Below are 23,665 nucleotides of genomic sequence, written 5' to 3' on the forward strand. Positions count from 1 at the left end.
GGAGTGGAAGGGGAAAAAATAGTTGGGGAGAGGGAAGGAGGCAAACCTGAGAGACTCTTGCATATTAGACCAAACTGAGGGCTGATGGGGGTCAGGGAGAGGGGAATGGTGGTTATAGGCATGGAAAAGGCACTTGTTGGGATGAGCACTGGGTGTTATATGGAAACCAACTTGACAATAAACTATAAATAAATAAATAATTTTAAAGAGGCTATCAAGGTCATGAAAAGCAAGGCTTACAAATTGCCACAAACCAGAGGAGACTAGGGAGGCATGGCCACTAAATAAAATGTGGTACCCTGGTATGCAGAAAAGAGGTAACATTGCAGTCTTGAGATTGCTATCCTTAGAAAGGCCTTCTTGCAAGGCTGGCCCTTGACTAGTGTCTGGGAACTTAGATTTTTGGGAGAACTCCCACAACTCCCTTATAAGAATGGCTCATGGTGCCTAAACTATTTGTACAAGCAATATGGTCTATGCAGAACACCTGCTTTCCTTCTGAGGGTCTAGAAATTTGGGTGCACGTTAGCTAGAGGGTACCTGTGTGACTAGCCCTTAATACAAATCCTAGGCATTGAGTCTGCAATGAGCTTCACCCCATGTACCATTTCTCTTTACTGATTTTGTTTTTTATCCTTTCACTGAATCATAGTCACGAGGATGACTATATGTTGAGCCTTGAGTCCTGGCAAGTCGCTGAAATTAGGGTGGTCTTGGGGAACCCTGACACACCTGGATTAGCTCCTGGGGGGAAAAAAGAGGACATTAATGTAAACATTGGCAAAATCCAAATAAAGTTTGGAGTTTAGTTAATGGCAATGAGCCACTGTAGGTTTCTTAGTGTTGACAAATGTATCACGGAACCGTAAGATCTTAACAATGGGACAAACAGGGTGAGGGGTAAATGAGAACTCTCTATACCATTTTTGTAACTTTTTTGTAAGTTTAAAATCATTGCAAAATAAAAACAATTATTAAAAAAATAACACTTGGGGTGCCTGGGTGCCTCAGTCGGTTGAGCACCTGACTTTGGCTCAGTCGTGATCTCACAGTTCGTGGGTTCGAGCCCTGCATCAGGTTCTATGCTGATCGCTCAGAGCCTGGAGCCTGTTTCAGATTCTGTGTCTCCCTCTCTCTCTGCCCCTCCCTTGCTCATGCTCTGTCTCTCTCTGTGTCTCGCAAAAATAAATAAAATGTTAAAGAAAATAACACAAACAAAATGCTTGGAAATTCATGGAAAAGAATATAGAGAGAGATAGAGACAGAGAGAGAAAGAGAGATTATCCAAACTGAAACACAAAGAAAAAAATGAGGAGGGGAGATGAGTGCTTTATTTACTGTAGCCAGAGGGACAGATGATAGTAAAAAAAAAAAAAAAAAAACAAACCAAACTCAAGATCTGTGAAAGTAGCAGAATTTAGAAGAAGGTTGAATTCAGAACCCACCACATATCTCCTAAATTAAAGCCAGGGCTCTGAAGGGGGAGACTGAGACCCTGACACCCTAAGACCTAGAATAGAGATACCTAGGTGGATACTCTTGCAAATTTTTAGCTAATAGATTTACCTCAATCCTCTGGACTAGGGACACTCGCCCCTGCTACAGAGTAGTGACCTCCTTTTAAAGACCATGCAGAAGTCTCACCTTATGAAGATGTCTTCCAAGATGGGAGATTCCCTTCTTGAGATTTGCCACAACTATCTCCAGTGTTTCTAGATCAATAACTAGGGTCAGCTCTCACTGTGGTCTTACAGGAAGCACTATCCCTGTTTTGAAATAAAGAGGATTATTCACCAAACATTTACTGGCAGAATTGGAAGAACACACATGGGCTGGGGATGGATCTTGGTATATATTCAGGGAAAGTGGTCTGATGTCAGGATATCATAGATTTGTTGAATGTAAACCCCAAATAACCAAGAAAACCCTAAAGATCTAAATTTAACTGAAATTGATAGGATTATTTTCTGTTATCAGGGAACCCCTGTCAGAAGGCTTAAAAGATGTTACACTATAGAAAAATGAAAAAGTTGTATTTCTTTTCACAACAGAATTTGTGAGCAGCCACTAACATATCTTTTAATTTTTCAGCAACTTCATTAGGTGAAGTAGCAATGAAAGATCTTTACATCCTTTCTAACACAGAGTCTGGCTCTTAGTGACCATTAGGAAATTTGTTAATTGGAGACTCAGGAAGAGACTGAGAACACCCAGAGAAAGATAAATACCTATAGATTCTTGGGTATTCATGCCATTAAAGATGAGGAGGACGACCTATAAAATGCTAATGCTTTCCACAGCTCATCCTCAGCCCTTTGCTCTCATCTCATTATGAGCTCCTCTACAGTACCTCTTCTAATGGCTTTCCGGCGCTGCCATAGCCTCTTAAACTGTTCTGCCAGGGCCTGCTTCTTCAAATACATCATACACACTCCTGTCAGATTACTATCCAGGAACTCTTTTTAGTATGTTACTCTGCCGCTCAAAATCTTTGAGTATTTTGTGCCTTATATGCTAAAATTAAAATAGCTTCTTTAAGGCTCTTTGTAATCTATTTCCTCTTTATCTAGTTTTCCCTTCCAACACTAAGTCTTAATCCTCGACAAATCCATTTAGAGTCTCCAAACGTATCTTTATCATTTTAAATTCAGTTTTTGAAAACCAGCTCCCTTCACCTGCAAATGGTTATTTGTGCACTTATTTTTATAGTATATGCAATCACTGTTCTGAAGTATTCCATGTGTAAGGATTCTCTTTTCTATACATCCTCTTTATACTAAAGGCTGTAAAATGGTTTTGTTTGACCCATTGTTAAAATGTGGAAGTAATTCTAAACATCTTAAAATCATTTAAGTTCTAGTGGGGCCCACACTTCAACAAATGGCTAAAGTTTACCAGCAGCTGCCATCTTTAGGTATGTGCAGTTCAGTTGGATACTCACAACTACATTCAAAAAGTCATTATTGAGGACTACATTCGAAAATAATTATTGGCACATTACTTCCCAGACACTGTTTTGGATGCTGGGGATAAGCAGTGAACAAAACTGGTCATGGAGTTTATATTCTAAAGAGAGAGATAGAAAACACAATAATTAAACTAAGTATTAGCAATGCTACACAGAAAGAAAGCAAGGGTACGAGGAATAGGAAGGGTGTAGTTGGGACGCATGCTTGCACTTTTACATTCAATTAAGTATCTCGCTGGCTCCTATGGAAATTTGAATCGTAATATACGGTCTTGTATAAGCTATATACACTGGCCCTATGAAACTGTCTGCAATTTGGAAATAGGGAGTGTGTGCCTCATTCATCCTTGGATTCCCAGCGTCGAGCAGTGTTTTCATGTGTACAGAGAACATGATGGAATGCGAAAAGTTACACAGTCCCCGACAGAACCATAGTTCGACCAACGCTTTCCAGGAGTGTTATTCCAGCAGGAGTTGGGCGCGGAGGCTCCATCCGTTTCCAGGGTAACGGGGCTGTGACGTGGAAGCAGCTACCGGCCAGCCCTCGAGGGACTAGGCTATAGTTTAGGAACGAATTAAATGAGCAAGAACTAATGCCTCTAAACGCAGAAAACCCTCTAAACGCGGAAAATCCAGCACCATCACGCCCCTCCGGAGTTGCCGCACGCACCGCGGCTTCCGGGCCTCTAGGATTGCCCAGTTCTAGGCGCGACAACTTCCGGCCCGAAGGTCCCTTACTCCGTGGCTTGCCGGGGTCCTAGTGATTGAAAGGTGGCCGCGGCGGCCGCCTGACCCCTCACGGAAGACTGGGACAAAGGCTGTTGCCTCTTTTTGGGAGGCGGAGGCGACAGGTGCGCCTAAAGAATCCCCGCCCCAGCGGGACCTCGTTCCGGGAGGGTAGTTACGACGGAGCGAGGGGGTGGAGTGCGAATCGGGAGCAAGCCTGTCAGGCGGGAACCGGGCAGTTGCGGTGGCGGAAGTGTGAGGACGCGGTCGGAGCGAAGCCGTCTAGGAAGCGGCAGCCGCGGGTCAACCCGGTTTGGAGCAGCCGCCGAACCTCGGCCAGATCGCAGCGTTTAGGGCTCGGGGTTCGGCAAGATGTCTCTGTTTAGTGCAAACCCCTTCACGCAAGATGTGGGTAAGTGCTGGGCCGACGCCCAGGCCGCTGTTTGTCGTCCTACAAAGTGGGCGGCGGCGACTCGGGGACTGGAAAGCCAAGCAAAGGGAGAGAAGGGGGCGGCGCCGCTGCCTAGCCGCGGGGAGTTTTCAGGGGGCTACTTTGGCGCGTCGCTAGCAACCTTGGGAGTGCTTCTTACCTACCTGAGATTGAGACCCTGAAAGAACGTCGTTTCACTTGCCAGTGTCAATACGGAAGAGCCTGTGGCTCGCAGGGGACTGGGACTAATTAAGCAATTGCGGAGTTTATGATACAAACTTCCTGCTCCCTCTCTAGTTGGTTCATCACCCTTTCCTACCCCCACTCCCCCCGGATTGGGGATGATGCAGAGTGCAGAGACTCTGCTGTCCGAGGCAGCGCAACACTGGAGACCTCGACTTGCCTCCATTCAATAGGAGAAACCCATTTAACGTCACTCATATACAAACGCATCCAAGCTCTGATAGCCCAGCCTCAGGATTTATTTACAATGCTGGGAAGTGTTATCCTCTATCCATGGATGGCGCAAGTGCTACGAGATGTTCTGTCTTAGGGTATGAAAAGGAAAACCCTAGGATGTCAAAACAAACCAGAGCAACTACTGTATTATTTGTTGGAGTTGTAAGAGTGCTGCTGCTGTCTTTAGCGATTGTGGAATGAGAAAAAAGATGGATAGGATTGGGCATTAGAAGAACAGTAAAATAAACTGGCTACGTGCACATTTCAGTAGCAGTTGTTAACAGAAGCCTAGGTAGAGTTTTACGACTTAGTGGAATGGAAAAACTCATGGCTGAAAATTGCCAGTCACATAGACTACTGTACCTCATAGCAGTGAGCCACCTTTTCAGTTATAATTTTCTAACGACCAGTAGACTTAACAGAAAGTGCCCTATTTTGGTGTATTATGTGATCCCACAATCATGTTCAGAAGTCAAAAAGGATATATGTTAGACCCTCCTTCTATACCTAGAGATCTAAAAAAATTTATAATGATCTTTGACCCTTTCAGCTTTTTTCTTGGTGGAGTAACAGAGGTGACTGGCATGTATCTAGGAAGCTTCAGGCCGAGACTCACAGCCTCTGCTTTTAGGAACACCTAAAGACATCTTCTGTTGTTCCAATCAGTCCTCTACATTTTATTGCTGATCTGAAGACTTTTTGTTTTGCCTTAGTGAAATAAAAACAGGTCACAATAGAATAAGATTGTTTTCTGACTTAAAAACGGTGGAAGTCTTTCATACAGGGAAATCTTTCCCGGAAGCCTCTTGTTTTCTGTTTGACTACTCTGGTGGAAGTGGGCGGAGTTGCTCTGCCTGTAGTGCCTTTCTAACCCTTCCCCTCAGTGACTCTTGATGTCCCTGTATGGCTTAGTGGATCACAGTTTAATGTCACCGTAGTAAAAGAGGCACTGCTGTTCAAACAAAACCACTGTTGTGTATAGGTCATTTCATGGGCAGTGCCACCAACCAAAGCTTCAAGTACTTGTTAGTAAGTATGATTGAAGTCACTATCCAAAAGTCATTTTAAGAGTGAAAGCAAGTTTGATCAAGGCCCACCAATAACTTCTGTTAGACAAGTGAATGGAATTAGTAGAAAAAGTGTAATGAAATACAAAGGACTTCAAATTGCCCTTCAACCCGTATCACTGAAGAAAAGTTATATATCACATTTTTCAGTACTTACATCTCTTTTTGAAATAAGTAATAGAAGAAAGTTATTATTTAATTTAGAATGTCTACAGGAGTATGTTCCTTTGCAGTGTCATTGCCTTATCTGTACCCTTTTTGATTCAGTCAGATTTTTTTTGGTCATTCTTTTGTTCATATTTATTTTCTTTGTCATTCTTTTGTTCAGTTTTCATTCAGCACACATGCATTGAGTGATTACTGTGTGTCAGATTCGTGTTAAAGTTCTGGGGACACAGAAATTCATGCCTTCAAGGAACTCTCAGTCTAATGGAGGATACATACACATATAAAAAGATAATTATGGTGTGATAAATACAGTACTAGAAATACACAAGATGCTCTACATTCTTTTTTTCTTTGTGTTCCCTGAAGAGACAACAAAGACTTTAAGGCGCGTGCTTTCTGTGTAAAGGTGTTGACATTATTCTCTCTCCCCCCCTCTTTTCCTGACAGCAGTTCTGCCTACAGAATTTTATATGGTCACTTTATAATTATGGGTTTTTAAAGATGAAACTACATTCCTTTTGTAGGTGCAGTTTCACTGGAGGTTGAGAATTCTTCCTGACGTTATTCATGTCGGAAAGAAATTCTTTCCTCAGACCTTGAGAAAAAGCTGTAGTGGGTTAAGATGTCTACAGAGGCATTCATAAGTTGATGATGGATTGCTTGTCAGATGGAAGCCAGCCAAAGGCCAGGAAGTAAGGTTCTCTGGCAGGCTCCTATTTTTTTCTTGGAGTCAGATCCTACATACCCTGAAGGGCCTGTTAGCTGTCATAGCATTCGAGCTCTTTAAATATTTGAGTGGATTTCTTCAAATCTGTGTTTAATGTTTGTTCCATAAAATTTCTTTGAAGCTTGGCTGAAGAAAAAAATATATATCCACACACATGCCACCATCCTCAGTCACCCCTGAGTTGTGTAAGGGTTCTTGAGGTGGGCAGCCATTGCGAGGGAATTCCAAGGGGAGAGTGAAACATGGGGAACATGTAGGAGGATTGAGTGGTTAGTGTGAAAAAGAAAGACGTCATTTCCGTATATTTTGTACCAATTTTCTCAGTTTCCCTGCATTGCTTCCCAAGTCATGACATCATTTCTACCCCCACCTCTGGTTCTTACTTGGACATACTTTTTCTTGATACTCAAGCCAGGCAACCTTTTTGTTGCTGTTGTTGTTGTTGTTGTTGCTGCCTTTGTGTCATTTACTATTCAGATAGCCTTTTTTTTCCCAGCAGCCTTCCTTACAGACACAGTAACTTGTGTCCCACAAAGCTGAGCTCAAATTCTACCTCTACAAAACTCTTCTGACAGGCCATTGAAGTGTGAACTTTCATCTTAAAAGTAGACTTTTTTAAGTGAAATTTGAATGTATATATAGCTTTGTCTTTGGTTTGTGTTAGAAGAGCTTGCCCATGAGGTAACTTGGATTTTTGGTCATGGAATCTATTTTTCTAGTGAAGTTTTATAAGAAATGCTTATAGGGGCATCTGGCTGGCTCAGTGAGCAGAGCATCCGACTCTTCATCTGGGGGTCCTGAGTTCAAGCCCTACGTTGGGTGTAGAGCTTACTTAAAAAAAAAAAAAAGAGGGGCACCCAGGTGGCTCAGTCTGTTGAGTCTGACTTAGACTCAGGTCATGATCTCATGGTTCATGGGTTCAAGCCCCGCATTGGGCTCTGTACTGTCAGCTCAGAGCCTGGAGCCTGCTTCAGGTTCTGTGTCTCCCTCTCTCTGACCCTCCTCTGCTCACGCTCTGTCACTCTCTCAGAAATAAATAAGCATTAAAAAAAAGTTTTCTTTAAGGAATGTTTACATAAAAAATGGATAGTATTTCTATAATACAATTTACTTAATATGTTCAAATTTATAACATTTATGTACTTTAATAAGTAAATAATAAGGCAATTCTTGAATACAATGAGGTTGCTGTAATCTTGGCAAAAAATTACAATTAGAAATTTTCTTGGTTATGGATGAGAATGATAGCTTTAACAGCCAATTTCTTTCTATATTTTGCTTACAGCCTTAAACCTTCAGATAGTTACAAATTTTAATTAATGTACTTTAACGTAAAGTATAGGATATGATATAAAGTCCTTTTCCAGTCAGCCAACTTTGTCCAGCCAAATAGTTTATACACTTTTTTTTAAGAAAATATTCAAGATAGAGTTGAGTTTCTCTGGTATATTTAGCAGCTACCCGATCCAATTCTTTTTCCTCCCTTTCAGAGTTAAACACTCCAAAAAGCTACAATTCTGTTTTATAGAATATATAATACACGTGCAAATATACCGTATGTATTGTTTTGCTTATAAACTTTATAAAAATAGTGTCATTTTTTGCATCTTGTGAATGCACCTCAGCATTTATGTGAATTATTTCTGTTGATATTTATTGCTCTACTTCCATTAATTTTTGTAATATATTTTTTAAAATATTTATTTATTTCTGAGAGAGAAAGACAGAGTATGGGCAGGGAGGGGCAGAGAAAGAGAGGGACACACAGAATCCAAAGCAGGCTGCAGGTTCTGAGCTGTCCCCACAGAGCCTGACGCGGGACTCGAACCCTTGAACTGTCAGATCATGACCTGAGCCGAAGTTGGATGCTCAACCGACTGAGTGACCCAGGGGCCCCTACTTTCATTAATTTTAAGTTGTATGGTATTCCACTGTACAAATATACTGTGTTTGTTCTCCTATAAACGGACGTGAAGGTTTTTCCATTTTTGCTATAGACAGCAGTGCAGTAAAGGTTCTTACTCATGTTTTCTTGTTTACATGAGTGAGAGATTCTCTAGGGATTGTGTCTTGAAGGGGAACACCTTATTTAAAGCTTAGATAGTGCGGGGGCGCCTGGGTGGCTCAGTCGGTTGGGTCTCCGGCTTCGGCTCAGGTCAGATCTCACGTCCATGGGTTCGAGCCCCGCGTCAGGCTCTGTGCTGACAGCTAGTTCAGAGCCTGGAGCCTGCTTTAGTTCTGTGTCTCCTTCTCTCTGCCCTTCTCCCTCTCATGCTCTGTCTCTCTTTGTATCAAAAATAAATAAAACATTTAAAATAAAAAATAAAAAAAATAAAGCTTAGATAGTGCAGACTTGCAAAATATTAGTGTAGAATTGCCTTTCCAAGTGCTTGTGGGAGATTTTACTTCCACCCGCAGTGGTAGTGAAGTTCACTCTTGTTCTACATCATTACGAACACTGGATATTGTCATATTTTTTGAATTTTTGCCCATTTGATGGGTGTGAAATAGGGTAGATAGTGTTTTCATTTCATTTCAACTTCATTGCTAGTAATGTTGACCATCTTTTCATCTATTTTGTGGTTATTCTGTTTTCTACAAATTATCTGCTTGTTACTTTTACTTATCATTCTGTTGGATTATTTTTCCTTACTGAGTTTAGAGTTCTTTGTACATTCTCTTCTAATCTTTCACTAATTGTGTCAATTGCAGGTATATATTTCAATTTGTTGCTTTTTATTTTCTGATGTTTTTTATTAAGAAAAACCTGTTTTAGTTTAGTGATATTGTCTTTCTTGATTTCATTTTTCTTGTTTTTTAACTTTATTTTTATTTATTAAAATTTTTTTAATGTTTATTTATTTTTGAGAGAAAGAGAGACAGAGTGCAAGCAAGGGGTGACAGAGAGAGAGGGAGACACAGAATCTGAAATAGACTCCAGACTCTGCTATCAGCACAGAGCCCAATGCGGGGCTCAAACCCATGAACTGTGAGGTCATGACTTTAGCTGAAGTTTGACACTAAACCAACTGAGCCACCCAGGTGCTCTCATTTTTCTTGTTTTAAGAAAGCCTTCTCAGAGCACCAGGGTGGCTCAGTCAGTTAAGTGTCGGACTTCAGCTCAGAACGTGAGCTCACAGTTTGTGAGTTCGGGCTCTGTGCTGACAGCGTAGAGCCTGCTTTAGATCCTGCTTTAGATCCTCTGTCTCCCTCTCTGGGCTCCGCCCCTGCTTGCTTTCTCTCTCTCCTTTTCTCTCAAAAATAGATAAACAAACAAACAAACTTAAAAGAAAAAGCCTTCTCTACCTTCAGGTTATAAGGATCTTTTCATATTTTTTCTGAAAGTTTAGAGTTTTGATTTTCACCATTAGGTGTTTAATCCACCTGGACTTGATCTTCGTGGAGGACGCGAGGAGGAATTTGATTGGATAATCAGTCTATAGTAGACAGTCAGTTGTCTAATCACTGCTTATTGAATTGTTTGTCCTTTTCCCATGATTTTGGAACACTCTCTCTTCCTTACAGTACATTTCCTTTTATGTAGCCTCTGTCTATGTTTTCAGTCCTTCTACACTGTTCTCTAGCTATTCTGCACCAGTACCACATTTAAATGTCAGTGGCTTTGTGCAAGTTCCTCGGTCTTAGCTATTTTTGGCCTTTGTTCTTTGATACGGGTTTATGATCAGAGAGGTAAAATCCTAAAAGGAATTTTTTTTATGCTTTTTTAGAACTTAAGAGAAAAGGCATTGTTCTTTTTGTTTCGTGTGAATTGATGATGTTAATAATTAAAAATAGATGTTATTCCGTACAATAATACTATAAACTATAGACTATAGTTTGAAAGTAAGGGAAGAGAGCAAGAGGATGATTTTTCTACAAGTGAATGAATATACAACATATTACTGTGGAAGTATTCTTAGGTGGATGTGTCTCTACACTGCTTTTGTTTGTTTAAATGAAAGAAATGTAAGGTGTTTTGAGTGTTAAAAGAGTAGAGCTTATTTACTAACCATCTAACCATCTGTCCCGTAGATATCAAAATAAAACTTAAGGATATATAATTTTTTTAATCTCCTGTTACTTTTTTCCTTCCTTGGTTGCCTAGGTTTTCCCCTCCCTACTCCTTTTGGTTTTTCACTTTTTCTTTTACAAAGTTTTTAAAAATGTTTTTACCTACAGTCTTCTTTCCTGTTTCAGGTATCTGTCAATCAGCAGCATTTGTCAAACCCCATTTGTGAGAATATTTCTAGAAACCTGAGACATTGGGGTGTTGCTCATCTTTTTCCCCTTATCCTTTCATTTTTACGGCTGAGTTTCACATTGGCTTATTGGCATCCTCAGTTTTCTTTTGGAGTAATAAATTTTGCTCCTATCTTTTAGACTACCCTTAACATTTTTTTTTAATGGACCCGTATTTGCTGGTGTCTGAAGGATAGCACCTCTCCTCTGACACTCTGTGGAACACTTGTATTTCTTTACCATTGAGACTTGCTCGTGACAGCCATCACTGTTCCATTCAAGGAGGATTTTCTTTAGTTTCCTCTGGTTAAGGAATGTTGAAAATGAAGATCCCATGAAGTACTTACTTACAGTTATGACTGATTTTCAGTGCATCCTCAGAAGTTGTATTTAAGAGGTCTTTTATAAAAGTGTGAAGAGAGATGAAGTATTGAAAATTTATGTTATGTACAGTATCCCTATTTAATAGAATTTTTAAATGATAGTAACGATATAGGATGAAAAAACTCGTTTGCTAATGAAATTTTTATTGTATCTAAAAACTCGCAGACTCTTTGGTCAGTAAGTATTCTTTTATGAAGTATTTACTAATTTTCGCATGGAACATAAGAATTGTAGTGGCTCAGAATTTAGTTCATTTGAACCAAAAGGGATTTTTCATTGTTATCTGGAGTAGCCTCTTTTGCTTTCATATGTCATGGGATGAATTATCTTAACATTCTTTTCGAAAAACTATGCTTAAATCTAGTATATACATGTTTTGGTTTTCCTAGTAGTGTTATGCCCTTGAGGGTTGAAAGGGAATAACTTTTTTGTTTTAACATTATCTCCTTATTAGGCTCTATTGCTTTACTTGATATTATTTTTGAGGGAACGCAAGCTAGGGAAGGGCAGGTGTGGAGACAGAGGATCCAAAGCAGGCTCTGTGCTAATAGCAGTGAGCCCGATGTGGGACTCGAACTCACAAGCTGCGAGGTCATGATCTGAGGCGAAGTTGGATACTCAGCAAACTGAGCCGCCCAGGCACCCCAGATAATCAGTGTTCTGAAGTATGCCACTTACTTATTTTTAGCTCGTATGACTTCAGTTTCATGTCAGAAATTTGTCAGTACCTGGCAGTACCCTTTTAAGATTTTTACCCATTCTAGTGTTATCTCACTGTAGTATTAATATGCATTTACTGATGACTGTTGAGGTTGGACACCTTTGAATATATTTATTTGAGGGCACCTAGCTGGCACCTTTGATAAAGCAGAGGACTGCTGATCTTGGAGTCATGAGTTGTAGCCCATGGTGTGTGTAGAGCTTACTTATAAAAAATGAATGAATGAATAGCCCCTCTTTTGAAGTATCTGTTTTTCATCCATTTTTCTTTTCACTTAATTTTTACAACTCCTCTATTAAGTATGGCAGCTGTCTTTATCTCCATTTTACAAATAAGAACATGGATTTAGGTTTGAGTCTGAGCTGAGGTGAACTGCCTAGAGACCTTAGGCTTGTAAGTTAGTTTCAGAGCTGGGTGTGTAGAAGGCAGGTTTTCAGTGTTTAGTGGGTGGTACGTGTACTTCACAGGTGCATACAGAGTATGCATGATGGTTTCCTCAGTTTGCAGGGGTCATGTGATCCCCTGTCCAGTCTAACTACTTTCAATTCTCCTCAACCTGTGATGTTTTAGCTACTGTGAAGACTCATTTTTCCTTTTTTCCCAGCTGTTTTACCCATGAGGTTTCCTGATAGATCAATTACAATAGAAATTATGCTTACTATATTTTTGTTTTCTTCCCTTTCCCCTAATGTAAGTGTGTTTGTGGAAATGAGCATGCCCATTTTGTGGAGTTGGGAGATGGCAAGGGTCTCACCTGACAGGTTAGAGAGAGCATCTTGGAAGTGATAGCCAGCCAGAAAGTGAACTTGCAGGAACATAAAGGTTGGTCTTAGACCTTCTTACCATTAAAAAAAAAAAATTTAGGGGGAGCCTGGTGGCTTAGTCGGCTGAGTGTCCGACTGCAGCTCAGGTCATGATCTTGTGGTTTACGGGTTGAAGTCCCATGTCAGGCTCTGTGCTGACAGCAATTAAAAACAAATTTTTAAAAAATATTTATTTATTTTGAGGGAGAGAGAGACAGAGTGTGAGCAGGGGAGGGGCAGAGAGAGAGGGAGACACAGGATCCAAAGCAGGCTTCAGATTTTGAGCTGTCAGCACAGAGCCCAATGCTGTACTCCAACCCATGAGCCATGAGGTCATGACCTGAGCCGAAGTCGGACGCTTAACCAACTGAACCACCAAGGTGCTCCATTGATATATTTATAAACTAGAAACAATTGGCTCTACTACATTTTCAGTAATCATTTAGTTCATAATGAATTGGTCCAAAGAAAGTACGTGATTATATCTTTAGCACAAGCTGTCAACTGTGGTTTCCTGCTGGAAACCCAAAATGAATTCTGTTCATTTACTTTCCATTTTCTAGTTTATTTCTGCTATCAAAAAACATTTTTTCCACTTTTTTCCCATTTTCCTACTACAGTTTTAAGGTTTGGAAATAATTAGTCTTTTTCTTATTAATACATAAAAAACAGATTTTTGTCTACGATCTAAGCATTGCTGCAATTATGCCTCTAGATACTGATAGGTCATATCCTATTTATAATAAATTTTTATGTTGCTTTGTTGCAGTCTTATTTATATGTCCGGATTGTTAATTTCCATGTGGTTAGGTATTAAATTTGGTCTGATAAAAAAGCATTGTATTTAGAGAATATACTGTGTATGTTGTCTTAGATTATTTCTAGGTTTTGATGGTTCATGCACATTTGAGGAAAGTTCTAAATTTTTTTTTATTGCTTTTTATTTTATTTTTGAGAGACAGAGAGAGACAGCTGGAGCAGGGGAGGGTCAGAGAGAGAGGGAGACACAGAATCCGAAACAGGCTCCAGGCTCTGAGCTAGCTGTCAGCACAGAGCCCGATGCGGGGCTCGAACCCACGAACCATGAGATCTGACCTGAGCCGAAGCCGGATGCTTAACCAACTGAGCCACCCAGGCGCCCCAGGAAAGTTTTAAACTTGACTTTGTTTAATGTACAGGCAGCCCTCACTTTACATAATTCCAATCTGCATGAATCTGGTTATCATGTTTTAGTTAAGTAACCTCAAACATCAACAGTGAGGCTTATAATACTCTGAGCATAGAATCCAGCTAAGGCTATGTAGATTTTAATTGTATGACTATGGCCTAATAATGGGTGGTGTTTTAAACTACTAATTTGTAGTAATTTGTTACATAGCAAGTTTTTAAAAATTAACATATTGAGACTATTCACTTAAACATTTTTTTGCTTCAAATTTGATAACCGCTATTGATTTTTCTTCATACTCATTGTTTCTACGGTCTCTATTCTGATGTTAAGCCCATCTGGTGAATTTTTTGGTTGATATTATACTTTTTAGTTCTAGAAATTCCAGTTTTATAATTTTCTTTTCCCTGCCAAGCATTCACCATCTTTTGCTTTAAGTTCTTGGTAATATGTGCTTTAAAATACTTTTTTTTTCCTTTTGCTATTTCTGATATTTCTTTTGCTATTTCTGGTATTTCTGATACGGATTATTGGATACTTTTTTGTATACTGGTAATTCTTTATATTATGCTGTTCTCTATGATTATCTTTGTAAGGAGGCTAGGTTATGTTGTCTTCCTTTAAAGAGTCTTGAGTTTTGTTTTGTCAGGAAATTATGTTATTAGAGGCTCTTTTTGGTTTTCTTTGTGTGACAGGTCTATTTTGATATTGAATTAAATTATAAGGGGCCTTAACTCTCTTTTGATGTTTCAGTTGAATGCCTGAAATGTTCTCTGTACTCTAGTTGGGTGGAGTATTAGTCTGCCTGGGGTTGTCGTAACAAATTACCTTGGCCTAGGTGAATTAAACAACAGATTTATTTTCTCATAGTTCTGGAAACTGGAAAGTCCAAGAGCAAGGTCCCAGGAAGGTTGGTGTCTGGTGAGGTGTCTTTGCCCATGGGTTGCAGATGGCTGCATTTTCATTGTGTGCTTGCATGACCTCTTCCTTGTGCATGTATGGAGAGAGAGATACAGGGAGCTCTGGTTGTCTCTTCTTATTAGGATACTAATCCTGTTGGATCAGGATTCCATCCTTATGACCTCATCTAAGCTTTAGAGGCTTATTCTCCAAATACAGCAACACTGTGGGTTGAGACTTCAGTATCTGAATTTTGTGGGAGTACAAACAAGAACGGCTGAGACTCCCTGCACTGCCCAACTTTGCAGCCCCATAGTAGGTGCTCTCTGCTAGACTTCATAGAAACTCAAGTAGCCTAGCCCTTGACCAAGCTCAGAAACTTGGTCTGTTTCCCACAGCTGCTGTCTTGGGCTAGTTCTCTTATATGTTGGGACAGGAAAGTGTTCCCAGGCCAAAATTGGGAATATTATGGGGCTTACTTCACACTTCCTTTCCCTCAAAGTTCTCAGACCTGCACTGCCTGTTATTCAGTTCCTGAACACAATTATGTTGTATATTGTGGCCTGTTTTTTCTTGTTTTTGGTAGAATAACAGATCTGATAGCAGATACTCCACCATGGTTGGAAGCAGAGCGGTCCTGAGTTTTTATTTGCAAACATAGTAGGAGGAGCTTTATAAATCTTTCCTGAGCATTTTTCTTTTATATAGTTAAAATTTTAAAATTACTGGTAGAGCCTATTTCATTAAAAGTTTTCTGGGTAGACTTGAATAATTTTTAAAGTTTTATACTGAGCACAACGCACTGTGTAGAGGGGGCGCCTTTTTCTTTATAGGTACTAATGGATGGAATATGATATTGTTAGAATCTTTCGGAAATATTTCAGTATATTTGGGGCTGTCTACGTAGAGTAATCAAAACCTGGTGATGAACATTATGACTTACACCCACCAAACCCTGGAAATTTAGCATTTAGGCCCCAGGAGGGCTTTTTAAACTCTCACCCCCTCTATGCATTTGACACAGGATAATGTGAAGTATGGCCCCAATACTGAGCAAAGTGACAGTGCTATACAAGAATGGTTCCTTAATTATAATATTTAAAATTTTTCCAGGAGTTTAAAACGTTCCTAAGTACATAATTTAACTGTTATTTAGTTCGTTTGAAAAATGAAATCCTTTCTGGCAGGCGATTATAAAGTCTTCAGATTTCATACTGATTTTATACTCTTTTAAAAAAGAGTAATTGTGAGCCCTGTATTTGTAGACCATAAACTATGCTGGAGAGAGTATTCAAATCAGGATTTTTCCATTTTCTATAAAAATGAAATCAAATAAAAAACACTGTTTAGATATATTTGAAAGTGTTGGGATGGTTTTTGATAGGTATTAAATAGATTTCACATTTAGTTGTGTATCACAGGACCGAAATTGAAAAAGTAATCATGAACAGTTGAGTTTCATCAATAATGGGTAGGTTATTAGATGGTCTAGAAATCAGACTCAACTCTTTGTATGCATATTTTTACTGACAAAATTTGGTAAATGATGATACTGGTTTCTCAAATCGAAGAGGATAGATTCTTAGATGTTGGAACCACTGACAAATAGTAAAAATATTTTTCTATCTCTGCTTCATTTCATGTATCAAATGAAAGTCCAGAGAGAGTAAAGATTTACATATGAGAAGTAATACACATATAAAAGAGAATATAGCTGAATGTTGAATCTTCAGGTAGTTTTAAATACTGTATCAAATTATAGTATGAAAAGGAGTGATAGATTTGTAGAGCAAAAGCAAAACCCTGTCATAAGCAAAGAGAAAACATGAGCATGAAACTGGAAAGTGTCATATATAAAAAATGTGATTTGCTCTCAGACTCCATTGAAGTCACTTATGTATCACAGCACAGGATGCCCTCTGCCTCCCTCTTGAGACACTCCCTTCCCTACTTGCCTTGTCTCTTGGTTTAGACCTCAAAAAGGTATTGTCTTTCCTCTGTAGTAAACAAGCAGAGAACTGGAACATCATCTGCCCACTAGTGCTATTGCCTTTTATTGCCGCATGATGTTGCTGGTGAAGTTTGATCCTATATAGCCCCTTCAGATGTTTGCTCAGTAAACTTGCTGGAACAGAAGCTCTTGCTAGTCTGCAACTTTGTGCAGACTTTAGAGGGGCCACATTAGGCATCATTGTGCCCAAGGTAATAGAATATGGAGGAGCAACCAGCGTCATTCAATTTATTTATCAAATCAGAGTTGACTGAGTACCTACAGTGTGCTTCAGATACTGTTCCATGCACTAGAAATAATAGTGAACAAACCAAAATTCCTGCCATCACGGAGCTTACACTCATTGTGGGTGTTGAGGACAGGAAGAGAGGTGCAGTGGAGACATCTAAAAACAAGGTATTTATGCTGAAGGGCCTCTGTGTGAAATCCTGACCTCTTTTAATTATTTTATATTTCTTCTGTGTGGGGCATCAATATAAATAAAACCAGTAGGTATAAGAGAGACTGAGTACGTAGTGGATTTAAAATCACAATGTATTGGGGCACATGGGGGGCTCATTCAGTTGACCATCTGACTCTTGATTTTGGCTCAGGTCATGATCTCATGTTTTGTGAGATCGAGCCCCACATTGGGCTTTGTGCTTGGGTTTCTTTCTCTTCCCCTCTCCCTTCCACTCCCCCACTCGTGAGTCCATGTGCATATGCTCTCTCTTTCAAAATGAATACATAAATTTAAAAAAATAGGAAAGAACCATGTACTTAAGACAGATAAAGCATTTTTAAAAAAATCACAGAGTGTTGATTGTATAGGTAATTTTTGGCCTCTCTGTATATATGCAGTTATTAAAAAATATTGGTATAGGTGTATATTTGTGAACATAGTTTATATAAATGGAAATGCAAGTTAGCAAATAATACATTTAATATGATCTCAAGTATTAGTGAGAAATACTTTTTCTCTATCTCTGAGGTTTCCTTTCTGAGAAGAGAATTCCATTAGTGTTCACCCTGAGTCTGCTCTGGCTCCTTTAGTCACTTCAGCCTTTATGTAGTGACTTATCTGATTGGTAAATTTGAGAGTAGTTGGCCCAGTGGATGCACTTCATTGATGTGTCTGAGCTAGCTAGCCTTTCCATACTCATCAAGTGATTTCTCATCTCCTTCTCTATGGAATAAGTTGTACAGAGGCTTATCCCTGCAGAGAGAGCTCTGCGCCTATTTAATGCTAAGACATGCTCACCACTGAGGTTCACACTTAGCAAGCCCATTTGTCTAATAAACCTACAGCTTCTATTAGTAATAGCAATGATATTTTATTCTTGTTTCTCAACTTGTTCTTAACTTTGGCAGGAAAGGAGGTATCAGCTTTTGGGTGCTCTCTTTGGAGGCACCTCATACATATGATTGTTTTATTTAGTTTTACATCTATTTATTTTTTCATATTCATGTAGGAAAATAGTCTGGAAAGATAAGCATCATAGTTTCAAAAGAGGTTGGTAGAAGTTTTTCTCTTGTCTGCACTTTTTTTTAATGTTTATTTTTGTGAGAGAGAGAGAGAGACAGAGAGACAGAGAGACACAGGATCTGAAGCAGGCTCCAGGCTCTGAGTTGTCAGCGCAGAGCCCGATGTGGGGCTTGAACCCACGAACCATAGTATCACGACCCGAGCCAAAGTCGGACACTCAACCTATTGAGTCACCCAGGCACCCCTCTTCTTTTTTTAAATGTTATATTTATTTTTGAGAGAGAGAGAGAGAGAGAGACAGCATGAGCAGGGGAGGATCAGAAAGAGAGGGAGACACAGAATCCAAAGACAGGCTCCAGACTCTGAGCTAGCTGTCAGCGCAGAGCTGGATGCAGGGCTCAAACCCATGAACCATGAGATCATGACCTGAGCTGAGCTGGATGCTCAACCGACTGAGCCACCCAGGTGCCCCCAGATACCCCTCTTGTCTGTACTTTTGAATTCACTGTATTTATTAGATATGGGAAAGAAAAGAAAAGAAGTAAGAAAATGTTTAAAAATTTTAAAAATGTCTGCAATAAAATAGGATGAAATGACAATAAAACAAAATAAACTACAAAAAATTTTAAAAGCTAAAATAGTAAAAAAAAAATTGAAAAGGAATTTTTTTTTAAAAACCTGGAAAATAAAAATCAAATTTTCTCCTCTATCCAAGAATAAGAAAAAAAAAAAAAAGAAAAAAAAACAAAAAAATGAGTAGATGGACCAGTGAACAGAATGAAATCTGAATGAAATTACATCCAGTTTCCCCTAGAAGTCTAACTATGAAGCACTAAGCACATTATAGTCTGTACGCTAAGCAGGCAGAGACACTTGTGGTGGTCCTCTAGAGCCTGAGCTTGGTAGGCGCAGTTGGACGGGGCTTGGTGCAGCAGCTCTCTTCTCCACTAGGTGGTGCTGATTAGCTTACTTGGGTGGATTGGTGTGGCACACATGCAGGAATCTGTGCATGCTAGGGAGAGGTGACAGTGGCATCACCCAGCTCCTCAGTCTCTGGCACCGGAACAATTGCACTCAGCAGTTGGAGCCAGCAGTCAAGCACCCCTCCTTTGTCTTCAGCCTCCGTTCACTCCCTGCTTCTACACTGTCTCCATCCAAGCCATCAGCCTGGCAGGCAGCACCTCCCTCCCGAATTATGTCTCATATGGGGCTGTGTCTCCAAACCCCTTACTTCTGAGAGCCTTGAGACATGGATGGCCCCAGCCCTCTGGAGAGGGACTTGCTGAGCAATGGCTGGGTTCTGGCTTGTTCCCCTCCCCCACCGGGAATGTTTGTGGGGTCACACTGTTGCAGAAGTTCAGAGGTTGTGGCCAGGTGCCTGCTTGCCCCAGAAAGTTTGTGCGATTGCCCAGCAGCAGAGGTTCATGAGATTATGGCCAACAACACATAGCAGGCACCAGGTGTCATCAGTCCCTGGTGTCTTTGTTCTAGTACCAGCATACATGGCTATTCTCCAGGGTCCATTGGGACCTTTGTCCATGAGGAGGCCATATGGCCTCTACCAAATGCGCTCTTAGCAGAGGAACTGCTTCTCACCCTGTGGCCTATGGACCCTCATAGCTCGCAGCCTGCTCCTGAGAATTTGTCCTTCTCACCAGAGCACTGACAGGTATTGAGCTATGTAATTTCTGACTCTGCTCCGTCCTAATAGTATTGAAACCTTCTTTCTCCCTTTCTTGTTCAGTCCCTTGTGGGTGTTTCCACTCTTTTTCTTTCTTTCCACTTAGTTCTGGGAGGGGTGCTTTTCCTGCACTTCCACTCCTTTCTCTGTCCCCTCTGCAAAATCAGCTCTCTACCCTCTGTGGGTTTTCTCTCCCCCATTTCATCTCTCAGCACTCTATCTACCAAGTTCTGTGGCTCAAGTTATGAGGATTGTTGTGTTAATCCTCAGATCAATTTTCTAGGTGTGCAAAATGGTTTGGTGCTGATCTAGCTGCATTTCAGGGATGAGAGAAGCAGAGAACTTCCGTGTTGCTCCACCATCTCGGCCCCCTGAATTTATTAGATATGAAATTAAGAAATAGTTAGGAAGCATATGGGTCGCTCAGTTGGTTGAGCATCCAACTCTTGATTTCAGCTCTGATCATGATCCCCAGGGTGGGGGATTGAGCACTGCGTTGGGTTCCGTGCTGGGCGTGGAGCCTCCTTATGATTCGTATTCTCTCTCTCTCTGTCTCTCTCTCTCTCTCTCTCCCCCTCCCTCCCTCCCTCTCCCCCCCCCACTCGTGCTTGCACTCTCTCTCTAAAAAAAGAAAAGTAAAGAAGTAGTTAAATCTTTAAACCTCTAAAATACACAGCCTGGTCTGACTTCCCATGTAGAAGAATTAGTCATCTTTGTACAAGTGAAAAAGCTGGACCTGAATGTCCACGTCATAGCTTAGTGTTTGAGTCTAAAACTTATACTAGGCAAAAATCTGTTATTTTTTTCTTAAATCTTTGGCTTGTCATTTTATTACACTGTCACAATAATTGCTTTCCATCCATTAATAGTGTGAAGCAATTTGCGTGATTTTTGAAAGTGAATTCTAGCATTTAACTGAGGTTAACTAGATTCTGTATTTTTCTCTCCTACTTGTAAAGTATAGCTGTTTGCTAAGCCTGTTTATTTTTTGGTTTTTATTATTCCTTGCTTTTAAAAAAGGAACAGTTCTAGGATTCTACCATCCTTCCTGCTTATCACTGTGATAAGCCTATATGAATATAATACTTAGGTTTGGTGATATTTGAAATCATGTATGTGTTAAAAAGGAAAATGTTTAAAAAATACTGCCAAAGTGGTAATTTTTTATCCTTATCCCTCTATATTAGCAGAAGAGAAGTATCTCTTGATTTTTAACTTTATAAAGGTTAATCAAATAAAAATGCAACATAATTCAGTCATATTCTCATGCTTTTTAAGAATTCACTTTTCGGGGTGCCTGGGTGACTCAGTTGGTTAAGCATCTGACTTTGGCTCAGGTCATGATCTCACAGTTCGTGGGTTCGAGCCCCGCGTCGGGCTCTGTGCTGACAGCTAGCTCAGAGCCTGGAGCCTGCTTCAGATTCTGTGTCTCCCTCTCTCTCTCTGCCCCTCCCCTGATCACACTGTCTCTCTCTGTCTCTCAAAAGTAAATAAATGTTTAAAAAAAAAAGAATTCACTTTTTAATTTTTATTTTGATTATGAAATACTTGAGACCACAAAAACATGCTGAGAATAAAAATAATCTCTATATATTTCATGTACAAATTAATAAACAAAACTTTATAAATACAAGTAAGCTTCTGTGTTCCCAATTTTGATCCCTCATCCTGCCTTTAGTGTGCTATTCTTAGGCATATGCTATTAATATTTTTACTATCTTTATATATATCACTAAAGATTATAGTATATTTTTAAATGTTTTACAACTTTATATGAAACATAACTTTTATGTTCCTAAAAAAATTTATATATAGAATTCTTTACCATACTCGGCACTTTTCTTAGTACATATCAGAGAGGTATAAACCACACAAAACTTGCACAGATGTTCATATTAGCATTGCACTATTCATATTAGCCAAAAAGTTAAAAAACAAAACCAAACAACAACCATAATTCAACTGGTGAATGGATAAGTAAAATGAGGTTGATCTACAAATGGAATATTATTCAGCCATAAAAATAACTGAAGTACTGGTCCATACCTCAACCTAGATGAATTTGAAAATGTTCCAAATAACAGAAGCTAACCACAAAAGACCATGTATGATTCTGTTTATGTGAAAAATCCAGATTAGGCAAATTTATAGAAATGAATCAGACTAGTGGTTAGATAGGGTGGGGATTATGGGAGGAGGCTGGGCTGTGACTGCCAATGGGAATGGATTTCTTTTTAGGGTGATGAAATATTTTAGAATTAGATGATGGTGATAGTTGCACAACTCTGTGAATATACTAAAAAAATCAAATGGTACATGTTAAATGGGGGAGTTGTATTGTAGTGTGAATTATATCTCAGTAAAGCTGTTTAGAAAGTTTATGTGAATGTCATATATTTTTGCCACTAGCTTTTTAAACTCAGTAGAAACCAGTCATCATATTTTGGGATTTATACATTTTTTGAACAATTAGTTATGTATAGCTCATTTTCACATTCTACTGTATGAATTTACTGTATTAATCATTTTCCTTTTTTGTCCTTTAAAAATAATGCTTTTGTGGGGCACCTGGGTGGCTCAGTCAGTTGAGTGTTTGACTTTGGCTCAAGTCATAATCTCATGAACCATGAGATGAGCCCTGTGTTGGGCTGTGAGCGCTGAACCTGCTTGGGATTCTCTCTCTCTCTCTCTCTCTCTCTCTCTCTCTCTCTCTCTCTCTGCCCCTCCCCTGTGCACTCTTTCTCTCTCAAAAATAAACTTTAAAAAAATCCTATCAAATCCCAATTTGAAAGGAAGCCTTAAAAATATATATTATCATATAATGAAATATGGATTACTGTGCACTGTTAGCAAAAGTGTTGCTGTTTTTTTTTAATGTTTATTTTTGAGAGAGCATGGGGGGGGGGGGGACAGAGGATCCAAAGCAGGCTCTGTGCTGACAGCACACATCTCACGAACCATGAGATCATGACCTGAGCCAAAAACAAGAATTACATGTTTAACTGACTGAGCCACCTAGGCACCCCTAGAATTTGATAGGATTATTGATGATTTGTAACTTATTTAGTATTATTTCGCTGTTTAGAAGACATTTTATTGATGTACCTTAGAACATTTAATTCATATAATTATACAATTTAAAATTGAAAATACTTTATTTTTTGAAGTTTTTCTGTAGTTTTTTTAATATTTGGCAAAAGAATAACTACTGTGTCTTTCTTGGTATTTTATTGTTAACTGATGCATGTCCTAATTTTTGTGTATGCTAATGATTTATAGAAAAAGCCACAAATGAGTACAACACTACAGAAGATTGGAGTCTTATTATGGACATATGTGACAAAGTTGGAAGCACTCCTAATGGGTAAGATGCCTGGTGAATGTCTAGGAGCTTAATAACCTGTGTCTCTTTGCCTGATACAACCTTGAGAGGAAAATGGGATTTTACTATTTACTTTTAGGGCACAAAAGTAAAGAGATCCTGCTGGCCAGATTTATGGGATGAACCTTATCATGAAAGAACAAAAGGAGAAGAGTTCAGCTGAAAACCTGAGACATATTAAAATACATAATTAGGGCCTTTACTCAATAGGGACACATGTTAACATTGAATAGTTGTTCAGGGACTTCCCCTGTGACTTAGACATGTATGGGAGCCTTTTAATAATGAGGTAGATAAACATAATAATATAGTAGGTAATATATTGAAAAAGCCCTTTTATAATGAATAGATAAAATTAGTAATATG

The 23,665-nt window shown here is 39.4% G+C and overlaps 1 protein-coding gene and 1 long non-coding RNA gene across 4 annotated transcripts in view; one reads left to right on the forward strand and one right to left on the reverse strand.

Annotated features, from left to right (window-relative positions):
• LOC115287816 overlaps nt 1-3,148 on the reverse strand; it is an 11,657-nt gene extending 8,509 nt beyond the window's left edge. Inside the window, exons 1-2 of the long non-coding RNA XR_003906671.1 lie at nt 2,942-3,148; nt 1,645-1,766 (exon numbers count right to left, since the gene is read on the reverse strand). This is a non-coding gene — a long non-coding RNA (uncharacterized LOC115287816). The remainder of the gene's footprint in view (nt 1-1,644; nt 1,767-2,941) is intronic.
• Nucleotides 3,149-3,933: 785 nt separating this feature from the next.
• STAM2 (signal transducing adaptor molecule 2) overlaps nt 3,934-23,665 on the forward strand; it is a 42,899-nt gene continuing 23,167 nt past the window's right edge. For 2 of the 3 annotated variants that reach the window (XM_029934588.1, XM_029934589.1), the window contains exons 1-2: nt 3,934-4,106; nt 23,197-23,281. In XM_029934588.1, the coding sequence (XP_029790448.1) occupies nt 4,067-4,106; nt 23,197-23,281 (125 nt within the window). In that variant the 5' untranslated portion in view covers nt 3,934-4,066. The remainder of the gene's footprint in view (nt 4,107-23,196; nt 23,282-23,665) is intronic. The other variant, XM_029934587.1, reaches the window with a different exon arrangement.

The sequence above is a fragment of the Suricata suricatta genome, chromosome 3, assembly GCF_006229205.1.
Source record: "Suricata suricatta isolate VVHF042 chromosome 3, meerkat_22Aug2017_6uvM2_HiC, whole genome shotgun sequence".
Taxonomy (NCBI): Eukaryota; Metazoa; Chordata; class Mammalia; order Carnivora; family Herpestidae; genus Suricata; species Suricata suricatta.